Source organism: Scomber scombrus, chromosome 2, assembly GCF_963691925.1.
Source record: "Scomber scombrus chromosome 2, fScoSco1.1, whole genome shotgun sequence".
NCBI lineage: Eukaryota > Metazoa > Chordata > Actinopteri > Scombriformes > Scombridae > Scomber > Scomber scombrus.
The window spans coordinates 4,787,152-4,808,190 of record NC_084971.1 but is presented as its reverse complement, the minus strand read 5'-3'; the positions used below and the strand labels follow the sequence as shown (position 1 = coordinate 4,808,190).

The 21,039-nt window shown below is 39.5% G+C and overlaps 1 protein-coding gene across 1 annotated transcript in view; it reads left to right on the top strand.

Annotated features, from left to right (window-relative positions):
• kcnq5b (potassium voltage-gated channel, KQT-like subfamily, member 5b) overlaps window positions 1-21,039 on the top strand; it is a 123,141-nt gene that overhangs the window by 93,219 nt on the left and 8,883 nt on the right. The window contains exons 4-10 of the mRNA XM_062428097.1: window positions 4,168-4,343; window positions 8,561-8,686; window positions 10,169-10,279; window positions 10,660-10,755; window positions 11,758-11,852; window positions 14,488-14,514; window positions 19,172-19,395. Of these exons, the coding sequence (XP_062284081.1) occupies window positions 4,168-4,343; window positions 8,561-8,686; window positions 10,169-10,279; window positions 10,660-10,755; window positions 11,758-11,852; window positions 14,488-14,514; window positions 19,172-19,395 (855 nt within the window). The remainder of the gene's footprint in view (window positions 1-4,167; window positions 4,344-8,560; window positions 8,687-10,168; window positions 10,280-10,659; window positions 10,756-11,757; window positions 11,853-14,487; window positions 14,515-19,171; window positions 19,396-21,039) is intronic.

Below are 21,039 nucleotides of genomic sequence, written 5' to 3'. Positions count from 1 at the left end.
GGTGGATGATCATTGGCTAATCGGTGTTTGACATGTAGGTTACATGAACGCACCCGAGCCAGTTTCATTTGTTGGTGAAGACCATGAGATGTGGTTGAAAGCTTTTTTTGTCACATAATATTTAACCCTTTTATCATAATGCAATATTAAATTGTGTCAGTTGTTGTTTTATTAAGTATGGTGACATCAGAACACAGAAGCAGATACCCACACGTTACTTCTTACCTATATACATCTGTTACGTATATATTAATACTGTTGATCTTCCCTTTACAAACTAATAATCATAAGGAGTCACTCCCCTGGTTTACCTGTAAAATATGTGAGAAATGAATACTGAACCCTTGAAGCAAACATCTTGCTTTAGTCAAGCTGAAAATTATATTGAAAGGTTTTTTTGCTGGTGTTGGCACAAATGACTGTGTCCAAAATTTTCATTTAGCTATCTAGTCTGAAAAATAGATCCAACTGATAATTTCTTCACATTTTTCACTGTGTTATAGTGCCAGAAATGATGTTCAACAGTTTATTTGTGGCAGTGGGGATCTTCAGTCACTTGGTATCAAAGATAGAAACAACTTAAAAAATACGGAGTCACATTAGCGCCAAAATAATGCTCACCAAGGGAAGTTGTTTACTGCTATATATATCAACTCATAAATGAAAGAAGACTTGAACCAATTGCAGCGTAAGTGTTGTGAGATGGTGATTTGTCCACTATAGTCATTTAGAGTCTTTTAGGAATAGATCTTTCATTACGGACACTCCCTGAGGACTCAGGAAGAATCACATCCATTGGCAACCTGAACAAATGATTCCTGCTACACAGTTCCTATAATTTACTGGGGTTTGTCCTCCGGAGGTGTTGGTGAATGTACAACAATTAGATTGGACTGTGCCATCATCCATGCTTTTATTTCCTCACGCCTCAACTACTGGAACTCCCTATAAATTTGTCTCATCCAGAAATTACTCCACCGTCTACACTGAGCTCAAAACACAGCAGCTCAGCCTTTTACAATCTGAATCATGTGACCGAATCACCCCTGTCCTATCGTCCCTGCACTGGCTGTCTGTTCATTTTAGGATTGGTTGAATTCTTTTATTTGCTTTTAAAACCAGGCATGGGTTGACCCCCGTATATCTCTGACCTTTTATCCCCCTACAAGCCAGCACATTTTTATAGGAAAGCTTTTATGTGATTTTGAATTCTTCATTTGAACTTTGCTTTGTTCGTGTAACTAAATTGACTTTCATATTGATACTGATTGATAATGACTGTTGTTTATATCATATGCTGTGAAGCACTTTACTTATATTGACAAGTGCTACACAAACAAAGTTTTTATTATTATATTGTACAATCTATCTTCTATGTGTGTTTGATTTCCCTGTTGGTTCTTTTACTTATGCTGTAATAATGGGGTTTTAACTTAAATCCTGTGCTGTATATACAATGTGGAAGTAAAGGGATTATCTGGAGTTTATCATTTGTTTTTGTTTGGTTTTTCAAATGTTGATTGTTGAGTCTCGATTTGGATTAAACACCTCGCAGAAATGATGGCATTGTACGTTGGGATGCAGCTTGGGAAATCATTGCAGCACTTAGAATGAAAGTTCATTGATTTAGTTTTCTTGAGAGATTAAAGCCAAATGATTGTTAGTTTGCTGATCCAACAGATTATCTCTTCTATTTCTGTCCCAGCCTACATTATTCAGTATGGTACTGTATTTGATCAAGTTGAGGTCATGATCCCATACTGTCATTTTTCCTACGGAGATTAATTTACACGTCATGAGGAGCATTACACAGTCCGTGTAAAGTCTTCAGTGTCATCAGTAGCTGTATACTTTACAGCGGGCACAATGTTGTTTGACAGCTAGCCATGCTAACTCTTGCAGTTTGCGCTTACAACTCTTTCCACATTATCCATTTTCTGTCCTGCCTTCTATTAGTCACAGTACGTTATTAAATTCGTTAGCACGTTAGCAAAATCCAGTCTGACTGCAATGTGGCAAAAAGACTCTTCTGAGCTGCTTTATGGACAATTTTGCAGTTTCTATTTTTAGCTTGACCTGTACAAGGAACTAATTGTCAGGATAACTTAGTCTTTGCTGTGCTCGCAATTTGATGCTCACTGTAGCATGAAATCCCCCCTCTTACTCCCAGAACGACCAAACATTTTAATTTAGCTATCTAATCTGTAAAATAGATCCAACTGATAATTTCTTCACATTTTTCACTGTGTTATAGTGGCAGAAATGATGTTCAGCAGTTTATTTGTGGCAGTGGGGATCTTCAGTCACTTGGTATCAAAGATAGAAACAACTTAAAAATACAAGGCACCAAAATAATGCTCGCCAAGGGAAGTTGTTTACTGCTATATATATGAACTCATAAATGAAAGAAGACTTGAACCAATTTCACCATAAGTGTTGTAAGGTGGTGATTTGTCCACTATAGTCATTTAAAGCCTATTAGGAATAGATCTTTCATTATGGACACTCCCTGAGGACTCAGGAAGAATCACATCCATTGGCAACCTGAACAAATGATTCCATTACATTATTTGACAGACGTTAATGAAGATTAGGATTTAAAATGTTCACCTTTCCAAAAGTCCATCAAGTGTTTTTGTTTTCTAATCATGGAAAGCCTTTGACTTATGAAACCTCGATCTCACACACACATATATTCATCACAGTCTGTCATTGGCTTCCTCTCACAGTTTTTCTCTCTGCACCTTCAAAGCGAGTGAAGCCACTGCAGCTCTGCGGGTACCCTGGAGGCTCTCATCCCCTGGGTGTCATTAATGTATTTTTCATGGTGTTGCTGCTGCTGACTTTTCCCCTTTTCCCTCTACTCCCCCCCCCCTCACCACGGGTCAACTGGTCCATGGTTTTTAAAGCAGGAGCCATCAGCCACACCTTGGTCAGCACTTTCTCTCAAACATAGGGTTCGGCGGAAGGACAGGAGCAGGGTTAGGGGGGGTGGAGGGGCGACGCTTTTACATGAGGGAAAAGCTCTTGCACAGAGTGAACTAAATAACACTACTTAAGGGTTGGGTTTCACATCGCGCGTCACTGAAATAGAAGATCTGTTCGAGAGAGGAGCGAAGGGGGAAAGAGGAGGAAAAATGTTATTTCTTGAGTCATAGGAGCTTGTTTCTTTAGTTGTCTGTGTTCTTTGTGGGTTTGATGTTATTCATTTGCTCAGTGCGGTTTCTGTGTGAACTTCCTCTGAATAGAGTCAAATCTCTGTGTGTGTGTGTATGAATATCTCTGCCTGTGTGACCTTCTGTGACTGTGTTTGTTGACTTTCAAGTTTCTGGCTGTCACAATTTTCAGCAGATATATTGATATGGTTGAAAAGAAAGAATGAAAAGTAAAACCTGATGATGATTAGACGTGTGTAAAAAAAAAAAAAAAAAAAAAAAAACTCTTACTGGAAAACTGCCTCAGCCAATCACTTCTCCGCCCACTGTCCTGTATGTGTCTGCACAGCACATCTATGTGATAGCCAGGCACCTTATACATACATACATACAATGTGTGTGTATGTATAAGAAGAGTACACAGTGCATTATTGTACAAGATGCCCTTGGCAGATTGTGTCATCTCCAGTAATATGGAGCTTTTGTTGGGATAATTTGCCACAGTGAGGGGTGACAGCAGTGGGTTGCTGTTATTGCAGCAGCATGATAGACATCAAGCCAGTTCCCTTATATTCTGACCCCAAGGCTTGGATGAGCCATAAGGACTGTCTGTTTTAAGAGGCCAGTTTCAAATTAAGATCAATATTAATAAGTTATACTTGCCTTAAGGTTGTACTTTTTCTGCTCCTCTGACAAGTAATTCTATTTTATTTTTTTTCCCATGGCCATTAGCATTTGCAACATATTTATATGACTTTATCTTAGCTGTCATCATTATTTCTCAGTATTTGGGTGATACAAAAATTCCATTATTATTTATGTAATAATAATAAAAAAAGATTCATTAACAATCCAACAAATAAAGGTAAAATATTAACGGACCTGATGCTCATATATTTTTGTTTCTGTGGTTGAGTCATAATAAAATATACTGTACATCTGTACTGCAGATTTGTCCTTTTCTCTTGCTGAGCCCTTGTGTGTGTGTGTGTGTTTTCTCTCTGCCCTCCAGACATCATAGTGCTGATTGCGTCTGTGGCGGTGGTGTCGGCAGGAAGCCAGGGCAACATCTTTGCCACTTCGGTCCTCCGGAGCCTGCGTTTCCTTCAGATCCTACGCATGGTGCGAATGGACAGAAGAGGGGGCACCTGGAAGCTTCTGGGCTCTGTGGTCTACGCCCACAGCAAGGTTAATGACCAACACACACACACACACACACACACACACACACACACACACACACACACACACACACACACACACACACACACACACACACACACACACACACACACACACACACACACAGTTTTCCTTACTAAAGAACATCACTGGAGGGGTTTCAATGTACTGACTGTGTGATGCTCTTATTCTGTAGATATAATGTGGTTACACTCACAATAATTAGATCTTTACATGAGTATTGAAATTGTTATTGTAATGAAATAGTGAACATAACCCATTAAATTGATGAGGCACCCCCAGAAACTATTACAACCCCGCCTCACTGAAGCTAATGATGTTGGAAAGTGTGAATGGTACATAATAACATTTGAATATAATGTATTTTACTGTACACTGAAATGAATGTCCACATTGAACTGAAGAAGTATGAGAGTATGAAAATCTACACATTAAACTTTATAAATGTAGCAGCTTTCATACAGGTTAATGTAGGAACAAAAACAAAGAACACATTAAAAGAATAAAAAAACAAAGACCAATGCACGCAAGAGAAAATAAAGATGATGAAAATGTTTAGAAAATTTAAATACAGTAAAATAAACGAGTCATTAATTTGTATCTGTGGTGAAGAACTGCCTGGTCAGACTCATGTACTATATGAAGGCAGTCTTACAATAGTGTCCAATGAGATATTATACAATTTAATATAGAAGGTATGTAAAAGGTAGGTAAAAATATCTTTCTTTTGAAACTCTCTTATCTCTTTTATGTAATTTCTTATATCAGCCCTCTCTGTGCTCCACCTCCATTAACCCACGCAAGTCTATCAGCTGCTTTTTACTCACATTGTTCTATTTAACTTCTATCAAAGCTACAGTTTCAAAGGGAATGGATGTGATAAAAGAGTGTGTGTGTGTGTGTGTGTGTGTGTGTGGATATGTTTTATAAGGTCTATCTTGTCTCCTTTCAGCCAATATAGTAGTTTCTCACCTAGTGCAAAAATGATAACCCACAACAACTATCATCCAGCCTGAAAGAACAAAAACTGACTCATATCTTATACATATTCTCAGCCTCTGATAGTACAGTATCTAGCTATGCAGATACTCCACCTCCATACAATTATAATTTAATATCTAGTTTTTACAGCACTAAAAACATTTATTTTTCTGGTGAACTGACACTTTGCATTAAAAAGAACACAGTATGGATCAAATCTGAGGTAGAGAACAGTGCACTTTTTAAATTACAGTGTATCTGTCTGTGTAGGCGCCACTAGCAGTGAGCAGCAGAAAGAACACTTAGCATATAGGTGACATATGGGTGAAGACTGAGGTCCATTGTCCGCTTTCAATGCAGTGGCAGTCAGTGGCCGGTGGTTAATGTCATCTACAGCTGTAGCAATAACAGATTTATGGGCCACCGGCTGAGCTTCGACAGGAGATTGTCAGCTCTGTTATGTTGCAAGTCTGTGTAGTTCGGTAGTCAGGTTAGAGTTCAAAACCTCGTCTGGATGTGTGTTTTGAAGATCTGACCCAGCTGAATCCTGCTGGTCAGTTTGAGACCTGAACCTGATCTGTATTTTCCTGCAAAGAGACTGCAGATAAAAAGTAGCCAGTCGCTAAATCTTCTACAAAGCATCTCTTCTCTTTGTATGAGATATATGTTTTTGTACATGAGCCCTGACAAATGAACTTAATAACACTAATAAAACAAAAGAATTTGAAACCTGAAGCTATATTTTGTTCTTTATTCCGTCCATTACTTACTGTTAGCTCTCCAAGTTAATGCACCATATTGGCAACACACTACCTCTTTCAGTCCTCTCACTGAAGATTGTGTGTCTACCGGCAACACACAACACACAAAAGACTGTACTTTCTTCATAAATTATATTTTTAAAACAAAACAAAAAGCAAAGCCTGATTCTGGCCCAAGCTCAAAGCTTTACACAACAAATGGCCCGAACCAGAAATCTGATACTCTGTTGGGTTCGGGCTGGGTAGCAGAACTTTACTGTACGTCAGGAAGATCAGCTGTGATTTGTGGACAGGGTTAAGAATAATGACTTTTTGCCTCAACCTACTCTATGAGCTCCATTTAAATGGGATTTCTTCCTGACAACATCTATCATCTTAATGGTAGGTTGATCATTAACATTAACATAGATCTACATTTGCTGCCATTACTGGTCAGCCCACTGGAGATGGCATTAATTCAGTTCCACTTGATAATAACATATGTTCCCACTCTTTTGCACTTGCTCCAAACCACATCTGCGGCTTCCTCGCTGAATTTCACATTTGACATTTGTGTGTTTTATCGTGTCGTTTCTGTGGATGTGATATTTTTTACTTGGCAGTAAGGCAGCAATTAAGGATTTATATTTTGCTTTATGGTGTGTGATCGGACTGTTTGCAGCGAATACTTATTTTACCCAAGGACACAACCACTTATTGTGCACTAACAATGAGAAACCAAGGAGTTTTAATCTGCTTTTAACACTATTCAACCCAGTATTTCAGCAGATATATTGGCTTCACTTGAAGTATCACTTGTAGAATGCAGCAGGTCAGAGTAGACACGTCACTCATCCTCCCAGGGATGTGTTTTATCATCTTTTATACACCAACTCTTGCACTAGCGCTTTCCCTTATAGGAATTATATCAAGTACATATATCCTATATGATGGGGAGGCCAACAGGGGTCAGTTCTACTACTATTACTACTACTTCCTTCATTTTTAGTGAGAAGTCAAACCTTCTAAACGTCACTTCAACAAAGGAAATGTCCATGCAATCCTGTGACCCTACATTTATCAATGGGAAGCCAATACAATCTGTTACAAATTGCCAGTATCCTGGCATTATGCTTGACCATAAGCTTATAGGGAAGTTTCGTCATGTGTTATGTGGATGTCCAATCAATATGACGTAAGAAGTAGTCAATTAAAGAAATAAATTCCTCAGTGTTTGTTGGAGTACACTGACTGAGAAGAGAGGTTAGTTTTCCTGCCCTTGGAGCAGTACCTAAATGTACCAAGACACATTAGCCCGAAATCCTTCCAAAACTCACAGCTGCAGCCTCGAGCCATTCTCCACTGCAGTCGTACACTCTGGATCAAATAAGTACGACTGAATATCTGACTCAGCCAAACACTGTAAAATATATCCTCGTTCATAACATCTTCTAAACAAAGAGAACAAGGAAATTTTGTTTTGTGCGGCATCTGGAGCATGCCCCTTGGCTACAAATCCATGCTGAAATAGCGTGTCGTTCTTCCTGACCTCCAACTACTCCACTGTATGACAGTGCTGGAAGAACAACACCGAGAACAACTGAAGGCATTTTCACACAATATCGTTAATTTGGATAACTTTAGATAAGGTTGAAAATCAGTGGAATGGTCCTTTTTAAATAAGTGCTGTGGTACTAAAACACAACAAAGAATGTACTTTATCAATCAATTGCTATGTTTTAATATCCACAACAAAATGCTCCAAATGCTGTACTGTGCTTTTATCGACAGTGTTGTAACCTTCTGCATCATCTGCTGGTTTGGCAACGCTACTGAGGCACAGAAAAAAAGACTGTAACAACAGCCAGTAAACTGTTTAGTGATTATGTTTGCCCCCCTCTAGTCACTAAAAACAGATCCAAGTTTTCGGAAGCAATTAAGTTTTTAAACCGGTACTGAACCAGCACCTAATCCTTCCTTATCACGAAGGATGTCCAGCTGGTCTGGATTCTATTGTTCTTTCCTTTTTCTCTTTTTTCCCACCACCTTTCCACCTAATTTTAGCAAGGTGTGAGTATGAGTATTGGTGATTGATGGTGTGATGTAATGCCTTGTGATTGTGCTGCAAACTGATTTCCTGAATTAAAATATCCAACTATCCATCCATCTCAAATACTGTATTTAGAAAGCTCTCAGCCTGCTCTAAAAGTAAAAGGATTTTACCTTCGTGTTAGAAAATAATTTGAGTTGAAGCGGATTTACTGTAAAACACAGATTCAATAAAAGGTCATAACTTTCACTTTTTATCACCCGCTCATTCTATTTCGTTGAAACTTTTGTTCCCAATGTTCACAGAAAAGCCGATTAAAGGTTGATCTATATTGTATTTTCATATGCCAAAGTGGGTGTGCGTTATCAAAATCCTCTTTTTTCCCCTCCATGATTACTCTCTGAATGCCATGTTTTGACCTCTGCCTGCAGGAACTGGTGACTGCCTGGTACATCGGCTTCTTGGTTCTCATCTTCTCTTCATTTCTCGTGTACCTCGTGGAGAACAAGTTCAACAAGGAGTTCGCCACCTACGCTGATGCCTTGTGGTGGGGCACGGTGAGTTTCAAGGAATATCCATCACTCTGCCTAACACTGTTCTGTAAAATCTCATAATGGAAATATGTTTTTTACAGCTGACGGACACATTTTCATTCCCTCAATTTTGTCCTTCTGGGTCAAAATTGACCCAAGTACAACAGGAGGGTTGAATTCAATTTTTTTTTTTTTACAAGTTTCTTGGGCAACTGGACAACACAGAGTTACATCCCTTTGTAGCAGACATCCCACACACATCTCCGCTTGATATAGTTATCTCTTCACTTCAATGTGTCCCACAGTGGACACTGACAAATGGTGTCCGTGCCAACATTTTCTCCTATTCAATGTGTTGTTGCTTCTGAGCTTTGACAGCTCCTCCATAAACATTAGTCCCGCGCAACTCCATTAACAACCATTTTCATATTGGCTCCGAAACTCATAATGGTACCGAATGGCTTCAGCTGCCTTTGTCGTGCTTGGCAATCAGAGCCTGAATGAAAGGTAATCCAGAGTGAAAAGTCTGCCAAAGCAGGGAGGTGATTAGATAGATGAATAGGTAGATAAATAGTCAGACAGATGATCAGACAGAGTACTGAAAGCCAGCGAGGAGTTTTTCAAGCAGTGCCAGTTCTTTTTCACAGCCAGCTTTATTTGCTCCTGTCATTAAATTGTGAACAATAGCATTGAATGCAAATTTCAGTCTTTTGCTAAACACATGTGAAAGGCTCTATTCAGTGGTCATATTTTAATGTGTACCATCACTACAAATCATTATCACAATTAAATCCCTTTCTTCTTTTATTAAAATATCATTAATTGGCTTCTTCTTTCATCAATTCAATTCAACTTTTTTTGTTGCTCAAGGGACAGTTTTGGCAGGCGTGTTTGCTGACTAGCGCACCTATAAAATTCATTCACACAGGACGTTTTGTCTTTTGTTCAATGCAAACAGGCAAAGGTGTAATATTATCAAAATGGCTTCTCATTGTGGCTTCACAGATCATCCTGATAGGCTGAAGTAGGTCCGCACACATAAAGGACAACAAGAACGCACACACTGTGATGTTTTAGCGAGGCAGAATAAACATTTCAGCCACGGGCTTTCATCAGTGTACTTAGAACCAAGGCCATACAGAGTCACTCCAGTAAAGCCTCCACACAGGTCTAATCACTCAGATGTGATTGCACCGCCTGAAGGCTTCATTTCAAATCATTCCTCAATGCGGCGAAAAAATCAAGCAGCATTGCAAAAGTAAAAACATGCAAATACAAAACAGCTCCGCACAGCAAAAGACATTTTAAACTAGTCAGATAAGAATAAATATCGGGTTTTTGAGAACAATCATGAATCAGTCTTACTATTCACAGAAATACTGACAGTTAAAGTCTCTTATCGACTCTGCTTTTTCACACAAGACAGGCATTTCTTTCATTTTCTTTCAAATTCCAAAGCTTTAATACAGGCATTAGTCAGGAGTTAATAATTATGTTTTTTCACAGATCACCCTGACTACCATCGGTTATGGTGACAAGACACCAAAGACGTGGACAGGACGAATGCTGTCTGCAGGGTTCGCCCTCCTGGGCATTTCGTTCTTTGCCTTGCCAGCAGTAAGTCCAGACCCTTCCTTCCAAAGTCCAAAGTCAGTACTTTTTCTTTGATGTTCAGAGAGCAGGTATATTATTTATCAGTGATATTTCTGAATTAGGCATTTACACAGCAGGACAGCAGAAGTGTGATTTTAGTGTATCATTTTGAATAATACACATTCCTGCTGAGAATTTCATGCTACTCTGTCAATCAGTAATCATAGCAGTGCCACAGAGAAAGGCTGACAGGAAATACATGTATTTGTGTTCTGACAAAAAAAAAATGAACATATCACATGTTGTTTCTGTCTCAATCATGTTACAGTGCCCGATGATTAATAGATACTTGTGCATCTGCATATAAAAACATCCAGTATTAATTCTCATTAATATCACACCAGGGTATTCTGGGCTCAGGATTTGCCCTGAAGGTCCAGGAGCAGCACAGACAGAAGCACTTTGAGAAAAGGAGAAACCCAGCCGCCTACCTCATCCAGGTAAATGTCCTGTATTTCAATTTCAATATAAAATGTTTGTTTCTATCATTCAAAACAATACACCACAGTGTCTAAGTGAACTGGATGCCTGCATAATACAAAATGTGATTGAAATCCCTAAATAATTGTATCATTCTCCAGTTTCTCTTTTTCCTCCGTGGATTCTCCAAAAACCCTGAAACTACCCAATAAAAAGCGCATAGCATGTAGTTTCACTCTGTCCAGCCCTGTGCCCCCTCATCTGACACTTTGCAGTAAGCTCTCTGATCAGTGGGAGTTTTTTGCCTCTTCCAGATTGTGTTTAAAGCCCAGAAACATCACTTAGGCAAACCCATTCTTGCCACCCCCACCCCCCAGTCTGCTTCACACATTTTCTTTTCTCCCAGCCTGATCTTCACACATGCCTCGTTTTTCATTCTGAATTGTTAGCGGCGGTAACCTCACGTTGTCCTCTCCTTATATTTCTCCATACGCTTCCTTTTCATCCTCTGCTCGCTCACCTGCTTTCCTCCCACGTGCTTCTCCACTTTCATCCTCTATGGCATTTCCCCCTCCCACCTTTTCTCTCCCATCTAATGTTCCCACTCCCCCCTTTCTTGACTGCTGTCTCCTCTCCGCCTCCGCCTCCACCTCCACCTCCACCTCCACCTCCTCTTCATCCTTTCCATCCCCATGTTGTACCAGGCTGCGTGGCGTTATTACTCCATCGACAGCACCAAGCCCTACCTGGACGCCACGTGGCGGCACTATGAGAGCCTCCTGCCTTCCCACAGGCATGTATCCATGCCTGACCTCCGCTCCAACCACAGACGTGTGAAACACCTGTTTTTTTAGTTTTCACTAATCAGCTTTTTAAATTTGTTTTCTTTTCTATCCTCCTCATCTTCTCTCTCCTACTTTTTCTTCCTCTTTGGCCTGGTTTTTATTTTCTTTCCATTTATCTCCTTTTTTTTGTCTCCTCTACTTTTTTCTTCTTCTTGGTTTTGTGTATTCTGCATGCAGTGTGTTTGGCGTAGTTATGCGGCTGATGAGAACTCGGTTTCCATTGCTACCTGGAAGCCTCACTTGAAGGCGTTGCATACCTGCAGCCCTACAAAGTAGGTACAACTATAGCAGCTGGTGTCTGTATTTGGTGTCTGTGCCACTCTCCTGTACATTTTAAGTTCATATAATTTTTCACAAAAATATATGCAGCCATTTTCAACTTTTTGTGCTCTGTCTTTCTGTTTAATGTATCTGCTTTGTTCTTTTATTGAACATATAAATGCATTGATTTCTTTTAAATGAATTTTTTCTCATAAGAAAATGATTCACAGCCATCAAAAAGACAACATTTCCAGGCTCTGTAGAACTCAACTTGCTTGAGAATTAACAAAAAAACGCTGACTTCTAAGACATCTCTCAGCAACCCTTAAATTTCACTGTAGTTATATAAATGAACATTTCATTTCTCCACAGCTTTCATACTGAGTTGAGGCTCTGTGTTTGACCAGAGCCAGTTGAGTGCTCAATGAGCCAGGGATTTTCACTGCTGTCACTTTGAGAGACTGAGGCAGCAATTTTTTGCATTTGCTCTCCGTAATGCATCTATTTATGACAGCAATTGTGGCCTCAATGAGTCACTTAGGCTATTTCGAATTTGCAGCACTTCATTCTCCTTAAATTGCTCTTCTACTAGGCGCTGATGCCTTCAGTACAGTAGTTTAGACGTAGCAGCTTTAGCAGCTAGCATATCCATACATGCAGATACAGTGCAAATAAAGGGTTTCCCATTTACATACATTCAAGGATCTGCACACAGCAGGGGGGTAGAAAACTCATTTTCATAATTTATACACACAGCAACTTACTATAAAGCAGTACAATTACTGTTCAGAGATAAATTTGTATGTGGCACTCATCCCCACATTTCCAAAATTGTTTTAATTACACCTCTGTCGGCTCTTGCTAGCTAACATAACACATAATTCAGCTAGCACAGACAATAATTCACACCAAGAGCACTAAAATGAGCTCTTGCAGGTAGTGAGAAATCACCTGTGTAATCAACTGGCAGCACAGACTAAAACACTCCCACACATGTAAGGATAACTTTTTTTTTGCTATGCTAGATAAGTACAGTTTAGAAGGTTAAAAACATTACTCATAATTATGTGTTATAACAGAATTTGAAGCAAGACTATATAACATCCTTCTTCTTACAAATGAAAAGTTGAATTCATGAGCAAAGCACACTCTTACTTTTTGTTTAACTAGCATTACTTTGTCTGTTCTGACTAGTAGCTAATAGCTCATGTTAGCTAATGTTAGCAAATTTAAGATAGATATTGCTGAGTCATTTACATTGCGCAGTGATTTCACTGAGAAGATTAACTTAACTCCACCTTTTTAACTATATGTTTTCACTTTATGTCGTTATGTGTGTAAATTGACACTTGCGCTAACCTGTTACACTACTTTTTTAGCGCATCAAAGACAAACATTTAAAATCACTGTGTGCCTCACTAGCAATTAGGGCAATTCAATGCTCCACTATCCTGTAATTATGGCCCATAATTTGTGGCCTTAGTGGCATCTGTCATCAACAGCTGCTTAAATGAATATTATAAGTCAGCTGCAGGGGATCATGAAAACAGACTCTTCACACCCGTTTGTTTTCCCTCTGAAATATTACAAGTATAAACAATGTATGCAATAAAATGTATTTTCTATCCAAAGCACTAATCAATGATGTATTATTTATGTGGTGTAATACCACACCCTTATACCTCCCTTAGCTTTGACCAGATTGCTAATTCTGCTCTCTGTGGAATATTGGACATTTTCCAACCATTATTTTTTGCAATTTGTACACTTCCTTTCTCGATCTTGTCATAAGCTCCTCATTTTGTTTAGTTTCCTACGCCCGGTGTACTTGCACATCTCACAAAGATATTGGCTGAAAACATATCTTAAGAGCCTGGAAATATTTGTAAAGCCATCTGTCAGGCATATTGTGTACAGTTATAAAGTCATCATGAACATAACATAGTCATAATGTCTAAAACACACCCATAGATTACAAAGACACTCCTTACAAGTAATTCAGTAAACCAATTTTCACTATCCTCTCTTGTTGCAAGTGCTTCCTTAGTTTGCCTGGACTGTACTACATTGACCTGCATGTCTTGTAGTGCGCCTGCTATTTGTTAAGGTCTAGTTCCCATGGAGTGCTTGTTATTGACTGATGTATTGCTACCTTCAAATAATCTGCATTTGTAAAAACAGTTGCTGACAAAGGCCTTGATGCATAATTCTATGCTGACTTGGAGGACCATACCAAGGTGTTTATAATGCAGGTTTTAGCTTTTTTACTTCAAACCATTTCTTACATTCAGACTATAGGCTCTTTTCTTTTTTTCTTTTTTTAAAAACTAGATGTTCACAGTGATTCAATTACATAACTTAAACGGGTTTCAGTAGATTTCCATATTGTTCAAAACAAGTAGAAAACAATAGAGGTCTGGAATGCTGATATAAAATTGCCATGACTTTACAAAACCACTGTAGCATGGGTTTCCAAAATGGTTAGCTGTAATTCAAAGTATATGTGATTACTAGTGAACGGGCTAAAACATGCAAAAGCACTAGTATGGTCCTTGAAGCAACATTGTTGATTGTTAGTTGAACACTATTATGAAAGAATGCTTTCTAATGTCACTTTTTCTTCTTCTTCTCATCTGTCAACTCCAGGAAGGAACAGGGAGAGTCGACCACAAGGTTTGTGACTCTGCTGTTTGACTGCACATTCACTGTTTTCCATCATGTTGTAGCTCCATAAATTCAGAGGTAAGGCTGGGTATCAAACCTCAAAACTGACCAGTCTAAAAAAAAAATTGGAATCTCATTTCTGTTCAGAATCTTGTTTACTTATTTTCTGGTCAGATAGTTCAAGAAGGAGAGATCAACTAGAAGGCTAAACGATTTATTGATATCAGCAACAGAGAAAAACTCTGCTAATTAGGCTCTATCAGTGTGAGCTCTATCTGGACTATCTGTATTGAGCATTGGACCATTATGACATATTATGAGTGGAGATAGGACAGAATCCCCTGGTGTGTAGATGCTGAAGTTGGAGTAAATCCAGCAGGTTGTTGGTAGAAGATATGGTGAAGTCAGACCTGCAAATATAGATACTCACAGTGTAGGGACAGCGGAAGCAAAAGGAGGACTAAAAGCAGAACGTGACAGAAAAGATCTTCCTTACCAAACATTCGCCAAAGATTCATTTCTTGAGTTAAATTGATTCCCCCCCCCCCAACTTTATCGTTGTTTAACATTTTATATAAGCTGTTGTTTTTCTAAGGCTGCTTTTGTAAAGGAACATTTAACATTTGAGATCTTTTTGTGGCTTCTTTTATCTAATATATAAGACACTTGGATTAATTGGTTATTTTTGGCCACTTGGGGGCAGTGCAACAAGACCGACTCTTTAGCTGCTAGATACACAATTACGCTCATTAGATAGTCACTAACTTTGTCTGTTGTTTTGTAGCTTACTATGGTGTAGCAGTGGTAAAGCAAAAACATCTGAAAGACACTAAAACACTCTGTAGAGCTGAGGGGAAATGCAGAGTTTGGGCGATAATTTTCTACAGATTGTTCATTACAAGTAACGCTTTCACGTTACACATCATTTTTTCATTGCTAACGTAATATAGCATCTAAAAACTGTACTAAAACTCAGGTTTTGTAGTCTCACAATACCCAGCCCTTTTGGGGAACATATCAAACATTATAAACCTGTAATTTCCCAGCTTGGGATCAATAAAGTATATCTATCTATATCTAAATTGCTGTTGCTGCACTTCTGTGTGAACTGCAATGTCACTGAAAACATGTCATTTTAACTGCTATTAGTAAATTAGTTCTATTAGTAGTATTTCAGGCTGTGGGTGATTAAATGTTGACCTTCTAATAGCAACTTTTACACGAGCACTCTCTATGGCTCATTTTGCTTTGGTCTATCATTCTTTTTTATCACTTGCTGTCCTCTCCAAAAAAACATACATACGTGCTCATGCTGAGGTACACTTAAGGTTAAATACAGTCATTCACACATGTGCATACCCACAATCTTTAACCATCCGTACTTCAGGTACCTATTATACTCTTATCAAAAATGATATGTTGTATGAGTCTGTCTTTATATTATCAGCTCCTGATGCATGTATTTTAGCTAATGCATTTTTAGATTCATTTGGGGAGGAAAACATGCAGGGCAGGGAGAGGGCTAAGTGATGTAATACGTTGTGTTGGCAGTTATGAAACCCTGAGTAAATGTTTTTTCTGCAAAACACCAGAGCAGCCTGAAAGCGGATGTACGGTTTCCCCCCCCCCTCAGCTTCGTGTCATATATGAACTGCACCACGTTGCAAGCGTTTGAAATATCGATAACCAAATGAAGCAGAAATGTTTTGAGGATCAGTCTGTGCAGTCGCCTGCACACAGTCAAGAACAAGAATTCATCCCACGCACTCTCCTGCATGTCTCGAGAACAAGGGAGTAGAGCTACAGCCTCCACCTATGTTCCTTTTTTTTTTTTCTTCCACATACCCCCAAATCGACTATTTACACCTTTCCACCGCAGAGCTGGAGAGGAGATTAACAACCACAGCATACAATGCGACTGGAGCTGCCTTACTTTATTTATAAGCTAGATTTGTTAATTCTTCTAAAGCACTATATCACAGGAGCATAGTGATAAAACACAGCTCCATCTACTTCTATCTATCTTAATACCCTCAGTGAACCCACAAGTGTCTGTCTAAATGTTAGCGGCCTCACTCTGGTGACTCAAGCACTTGTTGCCATGGCCCAGCTGAATTCACATAGTTAAATGAGGGATATCGACATGAAGTGCCTGAGTCACCAAATTGCAGCCTTTTTCAAATGGTGCTGTAGATGTTCATTTTCCTCTACTAAGCTCAATTGCCTCCGTTCTGCTGCCTCTAAATGTCAGTGGTCGACAGAATGAAGCGCCAGCAGTAACTCTGTATTACTTTATACTTCATTCCCTTTATACATGCAGTCTAACAAAGGATTGTTGCATATCCATGTGAGGCATTTAACTGGCACTCATTCAGGTTGACTTGATCCAACATAGAACAAGAAACCGGTAATAAGAGTTTTTTTTTTTAAAGTGCACTTTTTCATCCACAAAACATTCAGAGGTAAATATTTTCTCTCCTCTGTTTCTGCATCATGTAACACATCACCGTATGTCTATCTCTCCTTGGTTTTTTTAGTAAAAATCATAGTAATAAACAGAAGCTACTGAGGAGGTGTACCACTCGGAAACATAGGTACATAGCGTTTATGCTCCCGTTACATGATGTTTTCTTTCTTTGAGAATGCTGACTAATTCCTGGTGCATGGGTATCTGTAGGAGGCTGCAGCCTCAAGACGAGGCAGCGTTATTAAAACTGGCAGGGGGGCATCAGTTGCATTTATAGTAATACACTATCTGCCTTTTGTGTGATCTTTGCCTGAGCAATGCGCTACTTCTGCCTGTTGTGATTTTTTTTTTTTAAACTACGTCTGCTCTCAGAATGGTTGTCAGGTTTCAGTTGCAGATCCTGTGCAATAATTAACTTCTCTGAGCTTTTTTCTGACTAGAGAGATACAAATTATTTTGTGTTGTACGCCATTTTAATATTTTTCTTCACACAGCTGCTTGTGTTACATCTAATCTACACATTACACTCCATTTTCCATATGACTTGTCACTGCCAGTCACACATGGCTCTACAGCATATTCACAGCTACTTTAAAGCCCATGAAAAGACCAAATCTATCAATGAATTAATCCTCTTAACAGGTATTGTCTGTGAAGCCAAAGCCTTATACTATATCACATTCCTCTATCATAGAGCTCCATTGCTGTTCAAAAACTATTAAAAAAAACATGAGTGAGTCACACTGCTGCAATATGTAAGCCTGTCACAATAATTATCGACTTATCGTACAATAACATAATTATCAACATCCTCATACTGTATCTATATATGGACTTATCATATGATACATGGACATGACCTCGATCATTTTTAGCTCAATATTGCCACACTTCACATTAGCAGCTAAGAGGCTATTCATGTCACATTGGCTAAGCAAGTAGTGTCCTCCATTCCTCACTGTGTACGTCCTGAGTGCAGACTGCAGAAGCGAACGGTGCTGCTTATATGGAATTAAAGGTAAATAACTCTGTCCTGACCCATAATGTCAGTCTGTGTTTTTACAGAAGTGTAGTGCCCACTCTCCGATCCCCCCCCTCCCGCCCCCCGTGCATTATTATGCTGTTATATTATCATTATTAAATGATCTTCAAATGACAATAATATCATTTATCGCGATTATTATTTCTGAGACAATATATCGTCCAACAAAAGTAGTTATCGTGACAGAACTATTAATTGGGTGACATGTTTCCTCATTACCAATAACATGAGCACTGTCATTTATTTTGAGCCCATCCCACAAACTACCCAAAAATACTCACGAGCAGCAAATTTGTATTTATCCGCATCTGAAAATAGTCCTCGACAAATACAATCTCTACTCCTGTTTAAGTAACATTTACTAAAAACTACGGTGCTCAGCTGTTTTGGGAAATCATTTAGTCTTTTAAAAAAATATATGTATATCTGTTGAGCAAATGGGCTTGAGGAGTTCCACAGGCTGGGTAACCACATACAGTATTTGGTTTTGGTGTTTTCATCAGTTGTCAAATAATATACCTACACTCATTCATTAAAGTAAAGTTACACATGCAATACCTTTTCATTGAGCTGTGCCTGTTGCCTGGGCACCCACTTTGCATGCAGTCATTATCTTCACCCTTCCTCTGCATTTCATCACTCTGTTCAAATGTAATAATAATTCATTTTCCTCCATAACCTCAACTTACACAATCATTTGAGCACATTACACAATCATTTGGAGTGAGCTGTTGTAATTATAGCTTCAAATGATGATTCGACATAGGTTAAGCAATAGTGTGATGTAACCGTATAATACAAGAATGTGACATGAGCAGGATTGTCTGATAGTAACATCATGATGCACATTGAGGCACAAATACACAGTTGAAGCATCATAATAACCTGAGCATGCATTTAGTGTCAAGCACCTGATGCAATGCTGCCATGCATGCTGGTCTTTCTCCATTTTGTCCTGCAACCCTTCACCTTGATATTACTTCATACAGTTCTGGATGATGACTGACGCATTAAATGAGCATTTTGCCCAAGAGTCTTTGATAAGCCGTTGACCTTAAACTTACATCATTAACATATCTTTATCTGTCTGTCATTCCACCTCTCCACACTCTCACTCCCCCTCTTGATCCTCTTTTCATCCCCATTTCACTCCACAGCCAGAAGTTGAGCTTTAAGGACCGGGTGAGGATGGCGAGCCCCCGAGGTCAGAGCATCAAGAACAGGCAGACGTCCTCGGTGAACGACCGGCGGTCTCCGGTGGCCGACGCCGGTACAGACGGCACCAGCCCCACCAAGGTGCAGAAGAGCTGGAGCTTTAATGACCGCACACGCTTCAGACCCTCACTCCGACTTAAGAGCCAGTCCCGCTCCACTACTGACGGTGAGTGAAAGGCAAAGATTGTATGCATGTGTCTCATGGTTAGGAACATGAGCGTGTTATTAATATTCCCATCTAACCCCTCTGCAAAAACAAATACGTCTAAAGTCCCAAAATGTCCAAGCATGAGATAACTGAATCCTCCAGTTTCACTACATGAGACTAATTGAGACTTATTGGCTGACTGTCCAACCCACCAGAGCTGGTTTTTCCCCACTAATACGGGCAGCCGAGTGGAGGAATGTTAATGGCCTTTTGCACTTCCTTGCTTTTGGCCTCGCAGTGCCGGCCTGGCAAGCCCTCCTGGTTAAACGGCCAAATGATGTTTGTGGGTGGACTGATGGATCGATGGAAGGTGGGAGTGGTGAGCTCCAGCGGCCATATGGGGTGTCAGAGCCGGCCAGCTGCCTGAGGCCTGCTGGTGGAGCAGATTCAGTAACCAAGCAAGCCAAAACCAGACTGGTTGGCTGGTTAGCCGCGCTCCGTCTGATCATTCACTGTCACTGACATGCTGGCTAAATGAGATGTTAGATGATGGGGAGCTTCTCTTTTCAATTGTGGCTCAATCACAAGTCATTCTTAATGTGAAAAAAGAAGATATTTCTAAAAGACTCTCACTGTTAAAGGGAGCAAATCATAACATCCGCACATCCTATCCTACTCTCTAGCTTAATAATCAGTAGATTTGACTGAGTGTATCACACACTCACAGATACACACACTACAGCACATGTAGTTTCTACATGCTGTGCTCTGATACACTAAGCAAAGCCAATCCAAGGCCATTTGTAATATTTGGTTAAGCAGAACAAAAAGCTTGCCTCCACAGTCTCAAGGGCCCCAGTGGGCAGTTTGTGCTGCAGGAGGAACAAAAACACAAAGCAGAAATATAGAAAAAAATACAATATACCACAAAAACTTACAACAGTTTATATAAAAAAGCAAGTATCCACCGTAACGCCCCAAGAACTCAGCATTCCATGCAAATCACCACTTTAAATATTAAGTACTGCCCCTCAATATTTAATAACTGTCACAGTCTCTACCGCTGCATCACCACCACAGAGTAGCGGACTAATCAACAACAGCAGCAGTTACTTCCACCCTCCAGCAGCATTCAAGGCTCAAATGGAGACACTGATGGGGGGATTTTGGTGCCTGGTTTTTGTGGTCACATACACGTAGACCAGATAGTAACAGCTTGTACTCTGAGCTAAGAGAAGCACTGAGATGAATGAAGCACCTGCTTGTTGAATATGTGATTCAAACTAATGAATTGGACTCCCACTATCTTACTTGCCACCTTCACAATCTTATCAAGAGCATTCTTCTCAAACTCAAGAGGCCCATAAACAGAGCTAGATTGCAGGTGCATCAGAAGCCTGTTTGTTTTCTTTTCTTTTCTTTTTTTTTTTTACTGCTAGTCTACTGCTTCTATTCAAGACAGCAGCTTAAAACACAATCTCTCTCTCTCTCTCTCTCTCTCTCTCTCTCTCTCTCTCTCTCTCTCTCTCTCTCTCTCTCTCTGTGATTTAGTCCACAGTATCACAGTATCATCAGACTTTGAGGGAGATCCATGTAAATCCAAAATATGTGGGGGGTTTTTGCTGTTAAAAAAAGAGGCCAACACCCTTACTCAGGTTTCTT